Source organism: Lytechinus variegatus, chromosome 1, assembly GCF_018143015.1.
Source record: "Lytechinus variegatus isolate NC3 chromosome 1, Lvar_3.0, whole genome shotgun sequence".
In the NCBI taxonomy this organism is placed as follows: Eukaryota; Metazoa; Echinodermata; class Echinoidea; order Temnopleuroida; family Toxopneustidae; genus Lytechinus; species Lytechinus variegatus.
This window is the reverse complement of record NC_054740.1, coordinates 9,241,506-9,256,617: the sequence shown is the minus strand read 5'-3', so window position 1 is coordinate 9,256,617 and position 15,112 is coordinate 9,241,506. Positions and strand designations below refer to the sequence as shown.

Genomic DNA, 15,112 nt, shown 5'->3' with positions numbered 1-15,112 from the left:
CATATCCTGGAAAACCTTAGTAATTCATCTCTGTGATAGAATCCCTGTGCATACTAAGGGATCAATTGCTGTACATGTATGCTGTGTTGTTTTGTATACAATTACAGGAATATAGACATAAAAAAGGGTTTTGCTTCATTGTGTCACATAAATACATGTATGTGTACACTCAGTAACCTGTGAAATTATATTTTTATGAAATTTGTGGGGGTTTTTTAAATATAAAGCTTGAAATTAAAAGATCTATACCTTCTCCCTCGATCCCCACACAAGAAAGCTAGAATTACAATGCAATTATGGAGAAGTGGTAATTTTCTTAAGAATTTTAATGGACTATAACAAGAGCATATATATATATAATTATGTGTTTAACTATGGTCTCAAAACAAAAATACATCTACTCATAATGACATGCTTTTTGATAAATTAGAGTGTATTAGGCTAGAACAAATACATGTAAAACCCACAGCTCCCCCCCAAATAAAACATACATGTACGAGGCAATGCTGATATTTCCAAGTAAACAATAAATGTTTATTTCATTTTCATTGTGACATTTTTTTTTGTAATATTGAAAATTTCTCTTGATGATTACTCTTGAAACTAAAGAGAGAGAAGAAAAATCCAAGATCTGCTTTATATAGTTTATCTTTTCTTCAGTGTATATTGACTGTGCTGGCTTTCAAGTTACTGAATATGACATTATGCTCCAGTTGCCAAGGATAGTAAATAATGCCAGTGGCATACATTGATCACCTTAGCAACAGCATGAATGCCCTTTGTTTTTTTGAAACAAGTGTTTTCAATGTCTTTTGTACCCATATTGTAAACTCTTTTGTCTTTTTGTTTTACATCATTCATCAAGTGGGGAAAATCTTAATGCATTATTTTTTATTGTAGTTGATTCAATTGGCTTAATTTACTTGGTGGATGTGTCTTATTCATTGTATGTATTGATTGTTTTTTGTTTTAACTGATTTCCATTTATTTGATATTTGTACATTGATTCAATTATTTCTTTAATTATTGATCATTGTATTTAGTGGTTGAATGATAAAGTCTTTGAATTGATTGAATAAATAGGACTGTGAGATTTGGGTAAATTAGTATATATATCTGAATTACACAAATATTTTGTCATTAAGTAATGAAAACTCTTTAAGATATTATCTCAGCTCATCTTTATATCATTGGTCTCCTTCCACTATAACATCTTGTTTTATAATAATGTTTTTTAATATTATGACATTTTTTAATATTATGACGTAGCAGCATGACTCTGCAGAACCTAAAGTATTGTCCAGTATCACCTGTTGGGGAATACAATTATAGAATAATCTGGATATATTTTTCAAACCTAACCGTAAGACCCTCCACCAAAAATGATAGTCATCTTCGCTTCACGTTCTAATATTGCTTCTGTGTGCCAACTGTTATGACAAACTGGAAAAAAGTAGAAGTTACAGGTTTTACCAAAGATATGGTTTCCATGGCAACCATGTCTTCACCCACTCCAAAATCATTAGGCGGCTTTGCTTTACCATAATGGACCTTCATGACAAATTTGAAGATAATTGGAGAAGAAATGCAGCCAGTAGAGCACTCACAAGGAAATCTCTGCTATTTCCACAAAAAACTCTTGTTACCATGGCAACAATGTCTCCGCCCACATCAAAATCAATAAGCGATTTTGGACCTTCATGCTACATTTGAAAATGATCGGAAAAGAAATGCAGCTGGTAGAGTGTCACAAGGGTATCTTTGCTATTATTTCATAAACTCTTGTTACCATGGCAACGATGTCTCTGCCCACAACAAACTCAATAGGCTGCTTTGCTTTACCATAATGGACCTTCATGCCACATTTGAAGATGATCGGAAAAGAAATGCATCTAGTAGAACACTCACAAGGACATCTGTGCTATTCCACAAAAACTTGTTACCAGGGCAACGATATCTCTGCCCGCACTAAAATCAATAGGCGGCTTTGCCTTACCATTATGGACCTTTATTTCTACATTTGAAGATGATTGTAGAAGAAATGCAGCTAGTAGAGCACTCACAAGGAAATCTCTGCGGCGGACCCGGCGCTGTATCCTCAATTCCGTTCGGGGGATATTATTAACTATTTAAATTGCAGGGAACCCATACTAACAAGCTTTGCTTTCCAGTGGGTTCCCTTTTTTTCATTTTTCTGTATATTATATTTTTGTGTTTTGTCTTGCATTGTAACTTTTGTTGAATTTTGGAATGAAAAAGAATAAATGCAATCAATCAATCGATAGTCACATATAATAAAGTGAATGTGAAGAAGATTAATTAATCTTCTTTTCCCTCTTCCCTACAGGGGGAAGGAAATTGGTTAGAGAGTCCGTTCCTGACTGCTGCAACGTCTTTGGCTGATATCCGCAAGAAGAAAAATGCAGAGAAAGAGAAGGAAAGAGAAAAGGCACAGAACCTTGCTGATGCTGATTATGTGAGTATACAAGGGAGCATTACATGAAACAAGAAGTGGTAACTATTGGTAACTATTGTTATAAGCTACTGAAATCCCTGCATCTGATTGGCCCAGAACACATTTTTTTTTCTTTATGATTCATACCAAATTCGATTACCGATATATTATGTTTGTTACATAATAAAAATTGTATTGTATACAAATGTTATGAATGCAGAAGAAAACAATAAGTCAAATCAAATTATTAGAAGTTAAATCATGGAAATTGTTCATTGTTGAGATGTTTCAAGTTCATTGTAAGAGACTTGGGTTAAGAATGTAAATGTATTTTCAGGCAAATGCTGACTTCGCTTACGCTCAAGGTGCCTATGAAAATAAAGTTGGCTTACACTTTAAATAAGGTGCCACAAAATAGAAATTGGCTTTCACTTTTAATAAGGTGCCTAAGAAAATAGAATCAGCTTGCACTTTGAATAAGATGCCCTGAAAAATAGAATTTGTTTACACTTTAAATAAGATTCCTAAGAAAATAATTTTGACTTACACTTTTAAATAAGGTGCCCCCCCAAAAAAAAAAAAATTGGCTTACACTTGAAATTAATTGCCTCAGAAAACAGAGTTGGCTTACACTTTTAATAAGATACCTAAGAAAATAGATGGCTTACACTTTGAATATAGTGCCTGAGAAAATGGAATTGGTTTACACTTAAAATAAGGTGCCTACGAAAAAATAAGATTGGCTTACACTTTTAATAAGATGCCTAAGAAAATAAAATCAATTTTCGCTTTAAACAAGTAAGTCCAGAGGAATAGATTTATTTTTTCCATCGATATAGATTTAACTTGATTACAATATCTGCTGTAATATTTTGATTGTGCAGTCTGCCAGAGAGCTGAATCCATACTGGAAGGATGGGGGTACAGGTTTACCAGAGGAGCGGGACACCTCTCGGCATCAAGCACCTCAGCCAGCCAGGAAGGTGGGACACGGGGTTGACGGAGGTGTCAGCTGGCTTAAGAAGTCTTACCAGAGGGCAGTCGAGCAGGCCAGGGAGAGTGGTAGACCAGTAGATGAGGTGGTGGCTGAAAGGTGGGGGGTAAGTTCTTTATCAATTTTTATTTTAGATTAAATAAATGTTTTGTAATGCATGCACCACTATTAGTTGATTATCGTGAGAGGCTCTTGGGTCAACGACCTTTTTCCTAAGACATTCGTGATAGCACATGCCATAAGTGAGAATTGACAAAAAGAAAGAATAATTAGTGTATATCATAGAATGTATGTATATAAGGAATATGTAACTGAGTGATGATTCTCAAGTGCAGGGAAGAATAAGAAAAAAAATATATAATTAAAAAATCAAAAATAAATGTAGGGAATATTGTAGTGTGTAAATGAGGATTTTAATCACTTTGAAGGAAAAACGCTGTGAAAAAAAAACTGTTAAACGTTTGGTTTTCAACAGCAATGTACATTTCCTGATATACTAGTTTTTGTCAAATATGTGATGGTAAAGATAGTGAGTATATTTGAGATTTCAAAGGTCTTCTCCTTTTATCTATCATGCTGCTGTGACAAATATAGAAAATGAAATGCCGATGAAAAGGAACCAAGACAAGTGCAATGATAACAATTGACAATTACATAATTATGTTGAGTTGAATAGCAATGTTACCAATGTATTTAATTTGTTATGTTGACAGTCTGTTGCAGAATATGAGAGACTCCTTGCCGAGGCAGTGGAAGCAAGCGGTGGACATTCTAGAGGACCACCACCAGGATGGAGAAAGAGAAGGGATGATGATGGGGATGGCAGACGAAGAGAAGGAGGAAGGAGAGATGATGAGAGGGATCGAAGGAAAGATGACAGAGGAGGGAGGAATAGAGAGGACAGATATGAATCTAGGGATAAATTCCAGAGGTATGACTCTGATTCCAGGAGAGACATATCCAGTAGAGCCTTCAAGAAGCCTGGAGATGACGGTGATAGTTTGCGATCAAAATTCCAAAGGCCCGGGGATGAAGGTGGTAGGAGAGACGATAGGCATGGATCACGTTCATCGTATGATAAAGGATCATCGTCAAGGGAACGTAGCAGGAATGATGATTTACCAAGTTGGAGAAAGACTGGGTTTAAGAAACCAGGAGAGGATGAAGATGATTCTTCAACTCATTCAAGATCCTCCTCCTCCAGAATGAAACCTCCACCAGCATCAAGTTCCTCCAGTGGGGGTTGGAGGAAGCAGGGATTTAAGAGACCTGATGATGAAAGGGAAGGTGCTAGATCAAGCCCCTCCTCATCCGGAGGATGGCGGAAGTCAAGCAGCTACGGACCTGAGAAGGATGATAGGCACTTATCATCCAAAGACCACTCCTCCTCATCCGCTGCATCACAGCTACCTTCGTTATTATCTGCATCTTCTAAGAGGTCTCGGAGAAGAAGTGATAGTGATGAAGAGAAGAGTGATGATGTAGGTTCATCTGGATCCTCATCTCCTGATTCTAGTGAAGGAGATGCTGGAGGAGGGGACAAGGATAAAGAGAGGAGTCCGAGCCCAGTCAAGATTTTATCAGATATTGAGATGAACCAGCTTGGAGCTAAACTCGTTAAAGCAGAGATCATGGGCAATGAGGTATGATGAAAGATGATGGTGATGATGACGGTGATGGTGATGATGATGATGATGAAAAGGATGATGATGATGATGAAAAGGATGATAATGATGATGATGGTGGTGGTTGTGATGATGATGATGATGAAAATGATGATGATGGTGATGATGAAGATGATGATAATGGTGATGGTAATGATGATAAGTATGATGATGGTGGTGGTTGTGATGATGATGATGATAATGATGGTGGTGGTGATGATGGTGGTTGTGATGATGATGACGATGATAATGATGGTGGTGGCGGTAATGATGATGGGGATGGTGATGAAAGTGGTTGTGATGATGATTTGGATGATGATGATGATGATGATGAGGATGATGATGATAATGGTGATGGTAATGATGATGATAATGATGATGGTGGTGATGATGATGAGGATGATGATGATGATGACAATGGTGATAATAATCTTGATGATTGATATGATTATGATACTGAAGAAAGGGGGCATCATAGCAATGTTGATGGCAAAAGCATTGATCAGGATTATAGAGTACCTTAATCTAATAATCATGTCAACAAATTACATTGTTTTGTTTTGTCATCACTATTCTAATATTCCATTACTGCCTGGTATTGGAAAACCATGGCAAAAGCGAATTAAAAAAATAGATTTGCACATAAATAACATTCTCACATTATCTGTAAACATATATTATATTATTTTGATTCCAGTTACTAAATTCATTATGTTATGCATGAAACTATACTTCAATGTATTTTGTAAAAATGACTGTATAAATATCTGCAATCAGTGTTAAAAAGAAATTAATAAAAACATTGCTTTCAACAGGCCCTTGCTCAGAAACTGAAAGCAGAAATTGAGAATGCTCGTCAGGCCAGGGTTGCCCATAAGACAAAACAATTGGAGAGTAAGGAAAAAGAGAAACCTCCTTCAAAGAAGACTGGTAAGAGGTCACATGAAGAAAGAGAAGAAGTCATCTTGACCAGAACTGACCATAGTGGACAGAGCTGGCCGCTGGCCGAGCAAACAGCTCCCCCTACAGGTGGAAAGAAGATGAAGAAAAAGAATGTAAGTTTGTATCAAATTTCAAGATATAGCCCAGTTTGTTGATTGTTTGTCAACTGTTAGTTCAACATATAACAAGGATAATCATGGTCTTTTAATGAGCATGATACAGCAGCAAATTTGCATTCTAGTATTGGTTCTTCTTTATGTATTATGTTAAATTTGTATAGCATTTTGTAAAGTATAATGCAAAGCCATTTTTTATTCTTATTTTGTTTAAGTATCTTTTCTGAAACATGAATACAGACATGTCATTTTGCAAGATGTTATTTTGTGTGTGTTATCGATGAATAATGATGTAAAAATTGCTTTTGAAATTATGTATAGAGACATTGCTATCTTACAAAGATTTTGAATTTTGAATCGTCCATGTAAGTACATAACTATTGTCAACTGGTTTTTAGAATTCAGGTACAACGGTTTCATGTCTGATCCTTAGCCCGTCATTATGGAATTATTGAGGTGTCAAGGTATTACAGAGGGGAGAGACGCCATACTGTCTCTAATTGGAGCAGCATGATTATGAATGCTGTTTACTAGCCTTTCATTTTTTTATCTTTTGCACAGATTGTAACCCATGACAAGGGAGGGGAGAGGGAGAGATACTTTGCAGATGATGATGATGTTGACTTGGAGACAATGGTGAGAAGAGAAAAGATGGGATCTTCTGATGATCATAACAGACTTCTCAACAAAGTAGCTAGCAAGGTAATCAATCTAGAATATTTCTTCCTATGATATCTGGTCTGGACCACATGGTATACACATTACTATTTTGGTAAATTAAAATCCAGTGGTAGTTACCATGGCAACAGTGATCAACAGCATATAAAAATTAAGGATTTCATAGAAGATACAATTGAATGACAAAAGTTAACAGTATGCACTGTTCTGTTCTCAATGATTTTCTATATCATATGTGCATTTCCTTGGATTTGTGATCATTTATTTCCCATATGTTTTACAGTTTTACAGACCGAAGCCCAAGAATTTATGTGAAAAATTATCCCATATTGTAAATTTTACAATTACCGGTACCTTTCCAAAGTGTTAAATTTTAATTCATATGCACTGTATAGTAAAATAAAATTTGTCAAGCATTGGTTGGGAGTCAGCTTAGCATGTGTATTCCAAATAAGGGGTGTTTTTTTTTACAAAGTGCCAAGATTAACTAAAAGTCATGCTTGAGTGCATATGATATTTGATGAGTTATCTCAAAGATCAGTATGCATCAGGGGATGTCGCATGAGTGTGATATGACCAAAGTGGTGATGCAATATAAACCACCCGCTACTGTGCAAAATTTAGTCAGATTTAAACTTTTGTGAAACCACCCCCCATCTCTTTTACAAACGTAACCAGCCCTTGTGAAGATTACATGTAATAAAAGCGTTAACATCCTCAAACAACCATAACCATTGTTTTTATCAAACAGAAACTAGCGCTGCTGGATTCGGAGTTTAACACCCTGGATGAGATGTTTGTCTCATCAGCAGCAAAGGCCGAGTCCAAGTCAAAGGTGGAGGAACGTGAAAGGTCAAAGGCCATCGCTGACCATCAGCATACCATGTCCAGACTGTCCAAGTGTCCTTTCTGTCTTGAAAGTGAAGAGATGAAGAAGCATTTGATTGTAGCACTCGGGTTAAAGGTAATTTATCAAAGGGTGTGTTCAATATCCCACATTCACGGTCATAGAAGCAAACAGCTCTCAGGTTTCTATTCGGAGGGAAATTTAAAGGCTGAAAAATATGCCTTTTGAAACTTGAACTGTCAACCAGATGAGATGAGTTGAATATGGCTTGAGTAGCGATGGTTTGAGTAGTAGCAGGATGAAGTGAAGAGAGATTACTCGACTCCTGAAGACAGACAGTGAACCTGCCCGAAACGCATCGCTACTCAAGCCATATTCAGCTCATCTCATCTGGTTTATAGTCCTTTTCAAGACTTCACTCACTTACAAGAAAAGAATACTTCAACTTTCCCCTTTTCATCCTTTCTCGTCTTTCCATTTCAATCTTTCTGCCTGTATTTTCTTCCCTTCTTCATATTACACATGGTGAACCATAAACCTTCTCCACATTATAAACTACACCATGCAAACTTACAAAGATCATCAGGAAGATACTTGTTGAGCTACTTGGAAACATAATTACTGCATATTTAATATCATGGTGATGCAACAGTTGGAATGCAGGTGAAGTGAAAGAGGAATCCAACCCAAATAAAAACTTGTCTTAAGCGGAAAAAGGAAAATCAGACAAGTTGATAGGTGAAAATTTAAACACTATTAGGCAAACAATAAGAAAGTTATGCATTGTTAAAAGTTGTATTGTTAATCACTATACCCATGGAGACTTCAAAGTGTCCACACATGTGATGCCATAGTGATGTAAGGCAAGGACTACTCTTCCATGTACTCTAATACATGAAATGGCTAAAATGTAATTTTTTCAAAAATTTTACTTCAAATTATATTTTTCTTTCATGAGGACATAAAACAATATACTACCTGGGTTATATTTAGATTACTTCCCTAGCGAAGTACAAGGCCTATGGGATAGTTGTCCTTGCCCCTTGTCATAATTTACTTACACAGTTGGCAATTTGAAATCTACAGTCTTAGGGATTTCAATTTTTAATCAGCCATAACTTTTTTATTGCTTGTCTGATTTCTTTTAAATTTTTGCCATTCTGTTAAATTTATTTTTCTCCTTTCCAACACAACATTTTATGACCAAGGCTGGATTCCCCTGTAATCAAATATTGTTCTTTTCAGGTGTATCTGTGTGTGCCACAGACAAGGTGTATTTCCGAAGGACAGTGCTATATTGTTCCAATGCAACATACGGTAGCTAGTACAGCATTGGATGAGGATGTCTGGGCTGAAATACAGGTTAGTTTCACTCTTATCTGACAAATTTGCATAAAAGAGATTTTTTAAAAATCTGTAAATGTGCATTGAATTACACCCATGTCAGACATTATTTGGTATTCAACTCACATTATCTGGAGACTTCTTAGAAAAATAATTAATGTATCAACATTCACAGTATATGCCACACTGGTGATTACTGTTGGCAGTTCCTTGCGTATAGTTTTAGTATGGATCCCACACATATTTGCATGAAAGGAAATCCCATTGGTTCCAAACACGTATTAGTGGCTCTTTGTACAATACTCCCGCACAAGAATATATTTTCTGTACAACCGTTACTGAATCTATTTTGATCAATTGAATGTTACATACGTTTAAAATATAAGATCTAACATCAGTATGTCATCATTTTTTATTTTAGCTGACAAAGCAGTTGAATATCTAAAGTGCCAACTCTTTTGGAAAATAAAATTACACAGAGGATCGGTCAATATCATCCTTGAAGTGCTCAAAGAGCCCTGGATAGTAATAAAAGAGCCTCCAAAATTCCCTCTTAACTGCAATGTTTAAGTCTACCCAATGTTGCAGATTTAGGCAATTGGTTGTGAAGTAGCATCAAAAATAAAATAAAAAAACAATTTTGCTTTCAGCTCTCCCTCTATACAGTAATATCAAGGAGATATCTCCTTGGTAATATCAACAGTATGGTGGCTAAACTCATTGGTCTACTGTCAGTAGGTCTCATTTTTTTATTCTGGCCAGTAATTGAAGGTTAAGCCCTCTTGAAGAACAGTTGATTGGAATCGATTTTCAAAAAAAAATAAATAAACAAGCATATCCCTGAAGATTTCATCAAAAATTGAATTTACAAAGTTATAGTAGTGTTTGATCAGGGGACTGGTTTCTATGATTGATTGCATCGACTAATGTGTATGATCAGTCATAAAAATCAACCCCAAGATCAACATGTCGTGAAAGGACTTATTAGAAGTTTTATCTAACAAGACCGGTTTTGTCAGACAGTTACCATGTTAACAGTGCTTCTCGGCCAGTCAAAAGAAGGGAAAGTTGACAGCTATGACAACTTGTCAGACAAAAATATTGATAAAACCTTCCCCAGGTCTTTGAAAAATATTCTGAGACTTTGGCAAAAATTAGACTTATAGAATGTTGATTTATGCAAGTTTATTTGTATTTTCTTCCTTCTCAGGTGTTCCGGAAGGGTTTAACAAGGATGTTTGAGGACCATGAGATGGATGTGGTGTTTCTTGAGACCTGTATGAATCCTAAGAAGCAGAGGCATATGTGTATTGAATGTCTTACCATCCCTAGAGAGCTCGGAGAAATGGCACCTATCTACTTCAAGGTAAGCATGATCGTAGCATTGAATTTCACAATGGATTGTAAACATTGTGGTCAATGTAATCAATCATAAAGATTTGTTCCTTCATCAATTACTTAGCTTTGTGTAACTGACCCCTTGGGAGCATTTCACAAAAGGTCTTGTAGGACATTTTATCCGACAGTTACCATAGCATAGTAACAGTGCTCAACCACCAGAAATCAAGGAAACGTGTCAGATCCATACCCATGTTTATACACTTGTTTGTTTTATTTTCTTTTGCATTCATAAATGACACAAAGTAATTCAACATAATTTTGCAAGAAGTATACATCTCGATAATAGATAGGAGTGAAACAAATATAAGTAAATTTCAAACATGCAGCACTAAGTGGTCAAATCAAATATATTTATGCAGATTGGCATCTGTTCATTCACCATTGTCTATTGGGAAAAAAAACCCATTACTATTAAAATTAAATATGCTCGAAAGCATGACGACAGACCCACAACAAAGGTACCTTTGGATATGATTAATAGACTATATTAAGCAGAATGGAGGTACATGTACGTTAGGAAATCTTTGTGAAGAAAAGGGATGATGGGGATGGCTATGGAGGTAACGATTTTGATGATGATAATGATGGTGGTGGTGATGATAGTGGTGATGATGATGATGATGGTGGTAAAGATGATGATATTGATTATTGTTATTATTATAACGATGATGAGGATTGGGAGGAGGATGGTGTTGATGATGATGATGATGGGGGTTATGATGATGCTGATTTTGACAATGATAGTGATGATGATATTGATGATTATGATGATGGTGTTGATGAAGTAGAATGGTATGAGGTTTTTTTTTGATAAAGAGAAATCATTTCATAATCCAAAACAGTTGTTCCGTTATCAATTGATAAGCTTCATGTGACTAAACCCTGGTTATTAGTTTGAATTATGCACGATAAAAATCTTAAAGTGATTGGGAAAGGTTGATGGCTAGTAAATTATTGATAGAAATGTTATGAGACTGGACACAAATCGTTCAGTGTTATGTATTTTTCAGCAGCGGTATGTGATATTTATGTACTGATATATATCAATGATTGTTTGTTCACAGAAAGCTATACAGGAATCTGAGTCAGAGTGGACACAGAACAAGAAGCTGATCGACACCAGACAGAAAGACATTCGTAGATCTGTCCCTAGGGGGTTTCCCTTCTTCAGTGTTGATTTTGGTCTCGATGGCGGATTTGCCCATGTCATTGAAGATGAACTAGTCTTCCCTCATTACTTTGGAAAGGTGAGAGCCTTCTGTAAAATGTGTAACTATCACTCTTGGGCAGGTAGACACTGTCAGTCGTATGTTGCATGCGATCCAACAGTGATTTGTACACTGTTTGAGCAGAAGGGACTGTAGTGGTGTATATGAGTATTATACAACTGGGATGAGTATTTTGGCCAAAGAGAATCGGTGTTATTTAGTCTAGTTTGTCTCAAATTATCTATATTGAGAAAAGATTTACAGTATCTTTAGTTTTACCTTTGTTCTGCTACTAACTGGCTCAAAACAAGAGACTGTAAGAGGAAATCATTTTTGAGCTCCTACCGAACTGTAATTAGGTTTAAGTTGCTCTTAAGTTACAGTGCTTCTCTGTAGTTGAATATGACATAAGAAATTTTATTGGGTTTTGGTAAGCATATTACAATGTGATAGTCCTGAAAAGGACTGTTCGTGATCATCTGTATTTAATGGGTAGCTGCAGGTTCAAGGAAAGGAACTTGTTATGAAGCCTTTGTGGAAATGGTAAAGTTTGAACAATAAATTGAAATATCAAATTGCCAGAAAGAAGACTAAGTTATATTTCCTTTAAAAAAAATCAAAATGTCATGTATTTTTAATGTTTACATATGATGAAAAATATATATATATTTTCTCTTATTATTCAAATAAACTTTATTTACATGGAATTCCCCTTTATAACATGTGTGGTGGTACTTGAATGGTATATGCATTAAATGTACATAGTAATCAGCTTGCGATATTCTTGCTACCAACTAGCTTAAAACAAGAGACTTTAAAAACATATTTATTTCTGAAAACCTACAGAAGACATTAATTAAGGTTGAAGCTGTTCTAAGTTAGTTCTCTGTTTCTCATGTCCTTTCTGTTTTATCGCTTTGCTTATTTTGTCTCTTCGTTAATTATTGTACATAAGATTCTTCATGTCAAACTTCAGTCACAGGTGTTTGCCTCTTAATGCAAGCATTGCTTGTTAGGCAAGCTTCCTACTTACTGTTACTTCCTTCTTGGATTAGCTTAGTCAGATTTGTTCTTGTTAAATTGCAACTTTTTGAAATTCAGTTACTGATTTTCTCACGGAATATGGTGTTTATTTAATATTGAACTTTTATGTTTGACTGAAAGGAAATTTTTTCTTGATGGAAAGGTATATTATATATAAATCTATATATATCAGATACATTTTTGTTGCAATCAGCTTTCAATGTCCATGCAACTGAATACAGTATACTTGATACACCACAAAACAAGAAATCGGTGCTACTTTGTGTTATAATCCAGAATATCCTTTCATTTTTTTTTTCTTGTAGGAAGTGATTGGAGGCCTTCTTGATGTTGAACCTCGTCTCTGGAGACACCCGCCCAAGGAGAACTTTCAGGACCAGAGTAAACGAGTCCTGGAACTTAGTCAATGGTGGAAACCATTTGATTGGACTAAGAAAATTGATAGGGAGAAGAGTTGAAGACCAGCAGGTTAAAGCCTAGGAACCCTGCCATTGGACTAGGAAAATTGATGGGGAGAAGAGTTGAATCATGGAGGCGAGCCGGGTCTCAATTTTAGGCCAAACCTGAAGGTTAAAGATAAAGCCCAGGAATTTGGTTAGGGTTGGAACCCTTCAGTTGGACTAAGAAACTTGTTCGGGAGAAGAATTGATGATTGTTGAACCGTTGAGGTGTGCCAGGTCTCAGTTTTATGCCAAACCAGAAGATGTTAGCCCTTGAATTTAGTCAGTGGCTGAAACCCTTCGATTAGATCAAGAAAATTGATTGGGAGAAGAGTTGATGAACATTCAATCGTGGAGGCGTGAAGGGTTTCAATTTTATGCAAAACCAAAAGGTTAAAGTCCTTGGGTTCAGTCTGTGATGGAAACAATTCATTTGGACCAAGAAAATCCTCGGGGAGAATAGTTGATAAACATTGAATCTTGGAGACATGCTGGGTATCAATTTTATGCCAAACTAGAAGAGAAAACTTGATGAACTCTGTTAGGATTTGAACTCTTTTATTGGGCTAAGAAAGTTGATCAGGAAAAGAGTCTAATGTTGATCGTGAAGAGCTGAGTCTCTATGCTAAACCAGGGGACTGTTTCATCAACATTTTTGTCTGACAAGTTGTCAGATAGGACATCTTTCCTTGATTCTGATTGGCTGAGAGGCACTGTTACTATGGTAACTGTCGGATAAAATGGGACTTGTTGGATAAAACGTCCGACAAGTCCTTTCATGAAATGCTCCCCAGGAGAAGATAAAATATCTAGAGTTCAATAGGGGATAGAAACCCTTCGATTGGACTAAAAAAAAATGTTTGTGAGAAGAATTGAATCTCGGAGGCATGGCGGGTCTCGGTTTTATGCCTAAGCGGAAGATAAACTTCTTGGATTTAGTCAGTGATGGAACCCTTCTACTGGACTAAAAAAATTGACAAGGAAAAAGTGTTGATGAACAGTGAATCTTAGATCTAAATCACTTAAATCTTTGTGAAATGGCCTCCTGTATCCAGCTTGATATGCCTCTGGATGGGACAACAAAATATCCCTGATAGATGAGACAGTTAATTGTGCTATGATGAAGTTTTCTACTCTTTACTGCCCTGGGTCCTGTTGCATAAAAGTTACTATTATTGTAACTTTGCCCTCCTGTGATAACTACCATGGTAACACTGATCAACAGCCAATCAAAATCAAGGATTCCATGCAAGTTACCATAATGGTAACTTTTATGCAACGGGGCCCTGTTAACATAACACTTGACGATTGATCAAGGGGCTGGTTTCAATGATACATTGCATTGACCATTGTGTGTGATCAATTCAGTGGATTCACAAAATACTGGGCCATCTATAAGTTGCAGCAAATAGGCCAAATTTCTAACTTCGGGGTCAACATCGCATGCATGTGCAGGCAACACACAGTGCTAGTGTACTGTATTGTAACTATGATGCTTCAAAAATGAAAACCATGGCAAAAGCAGAGGAGCAATTCACTTAAAACAGTTTTAATTTCGCAAAGAAACATGCAGGCAAATGTTTTTCTCCATTTCCTGGACACTTTTAACAGCCTATGCAAACTGGTTGAGCCGTGTCAGCCAGCGCTGAATAACTGCATGCATTTATGCAATTTAGGACTAGCACACACAACAGATTTTGATTTTTTCCCATGAGGCATTGCGAATTTCTGCCTGTCTGCTGGAACTGATAGATGAAGCACCATATTGTGAATCCACCGAATTGTAGAACTCTGTCCAATGATCAATCACCATTCTTTCTTTGCCCATCCCTGAAATATACTGGATCTGTTGCATAGTAAAAGTGAATAGGCCTAATTCAAAATAGTACGGGCCACACAATTCTGTTAGACTTTTCAAAGTGGTAAACAACAGAATATCAAAGACACCATCAAGGACGGTTTGAGAAAAATTGATTAAA

The 15,112-nt window shown here is 36.2% G+C and overlaps 1 protein-coding gene across 1 annotated transcript in view; it reads left to right on the top strand.

Annotated features, from left to right (window-relative positions):
* LOC121422548 (CWF19-like protein 2) overlaps positions 1 to 13,214 on the top strand; it is a 46,351-nt gene extending 33,137 nt beyond the window's left edge. Inside the window, exons 4-13 of the mRNA XM_041617725.1 lie at positions 2,348 to 2,476; positions 3,340 to 3,555; positions 4,163 to 5,092; positions 5,929 to 6,168; positions 6,733 to 6,873; positions 7,601 to 7,813; positions 8,942 to 9,058; positions 10,251 to 10,406; positions 11,506 to 11,688; positions 12,999 to 13,214. Coding sequence (XP_041473659.1) covers positions 2,348 to 2,476; positions 3,340 to 3,555; positions 4,163 to 5,092; positions 5,929 to 6,168; positions 6,733 to 6,873; positions 7,601 to 7,813; positions 8,942 to 9,058; positions 10,251 to 10,406; positions 11,506 to 11,688; positions 12,999 to 13,151 — 2,478 coding nt within the window. The 3' untranslated portion in view covers positions 13,152 to 13,214. The remainder of the gene's footprint in view (positions 1 to 2,347; positions 2,477 to 3,339; positions 3,556 to 4,162; positions 5,093 to 5,928; positions 6,169 to 6,732; positions 6,874 to 7,600; positions 7,814 to 8,941; positions 9,059 to 10,250; positions 10,407 to 11,505; positions 11,689 to 12,998) is intronic.
* The last annotated feature ends 1,898 nt before the right edge of the window (positions 13,215 to 15,112 follow it).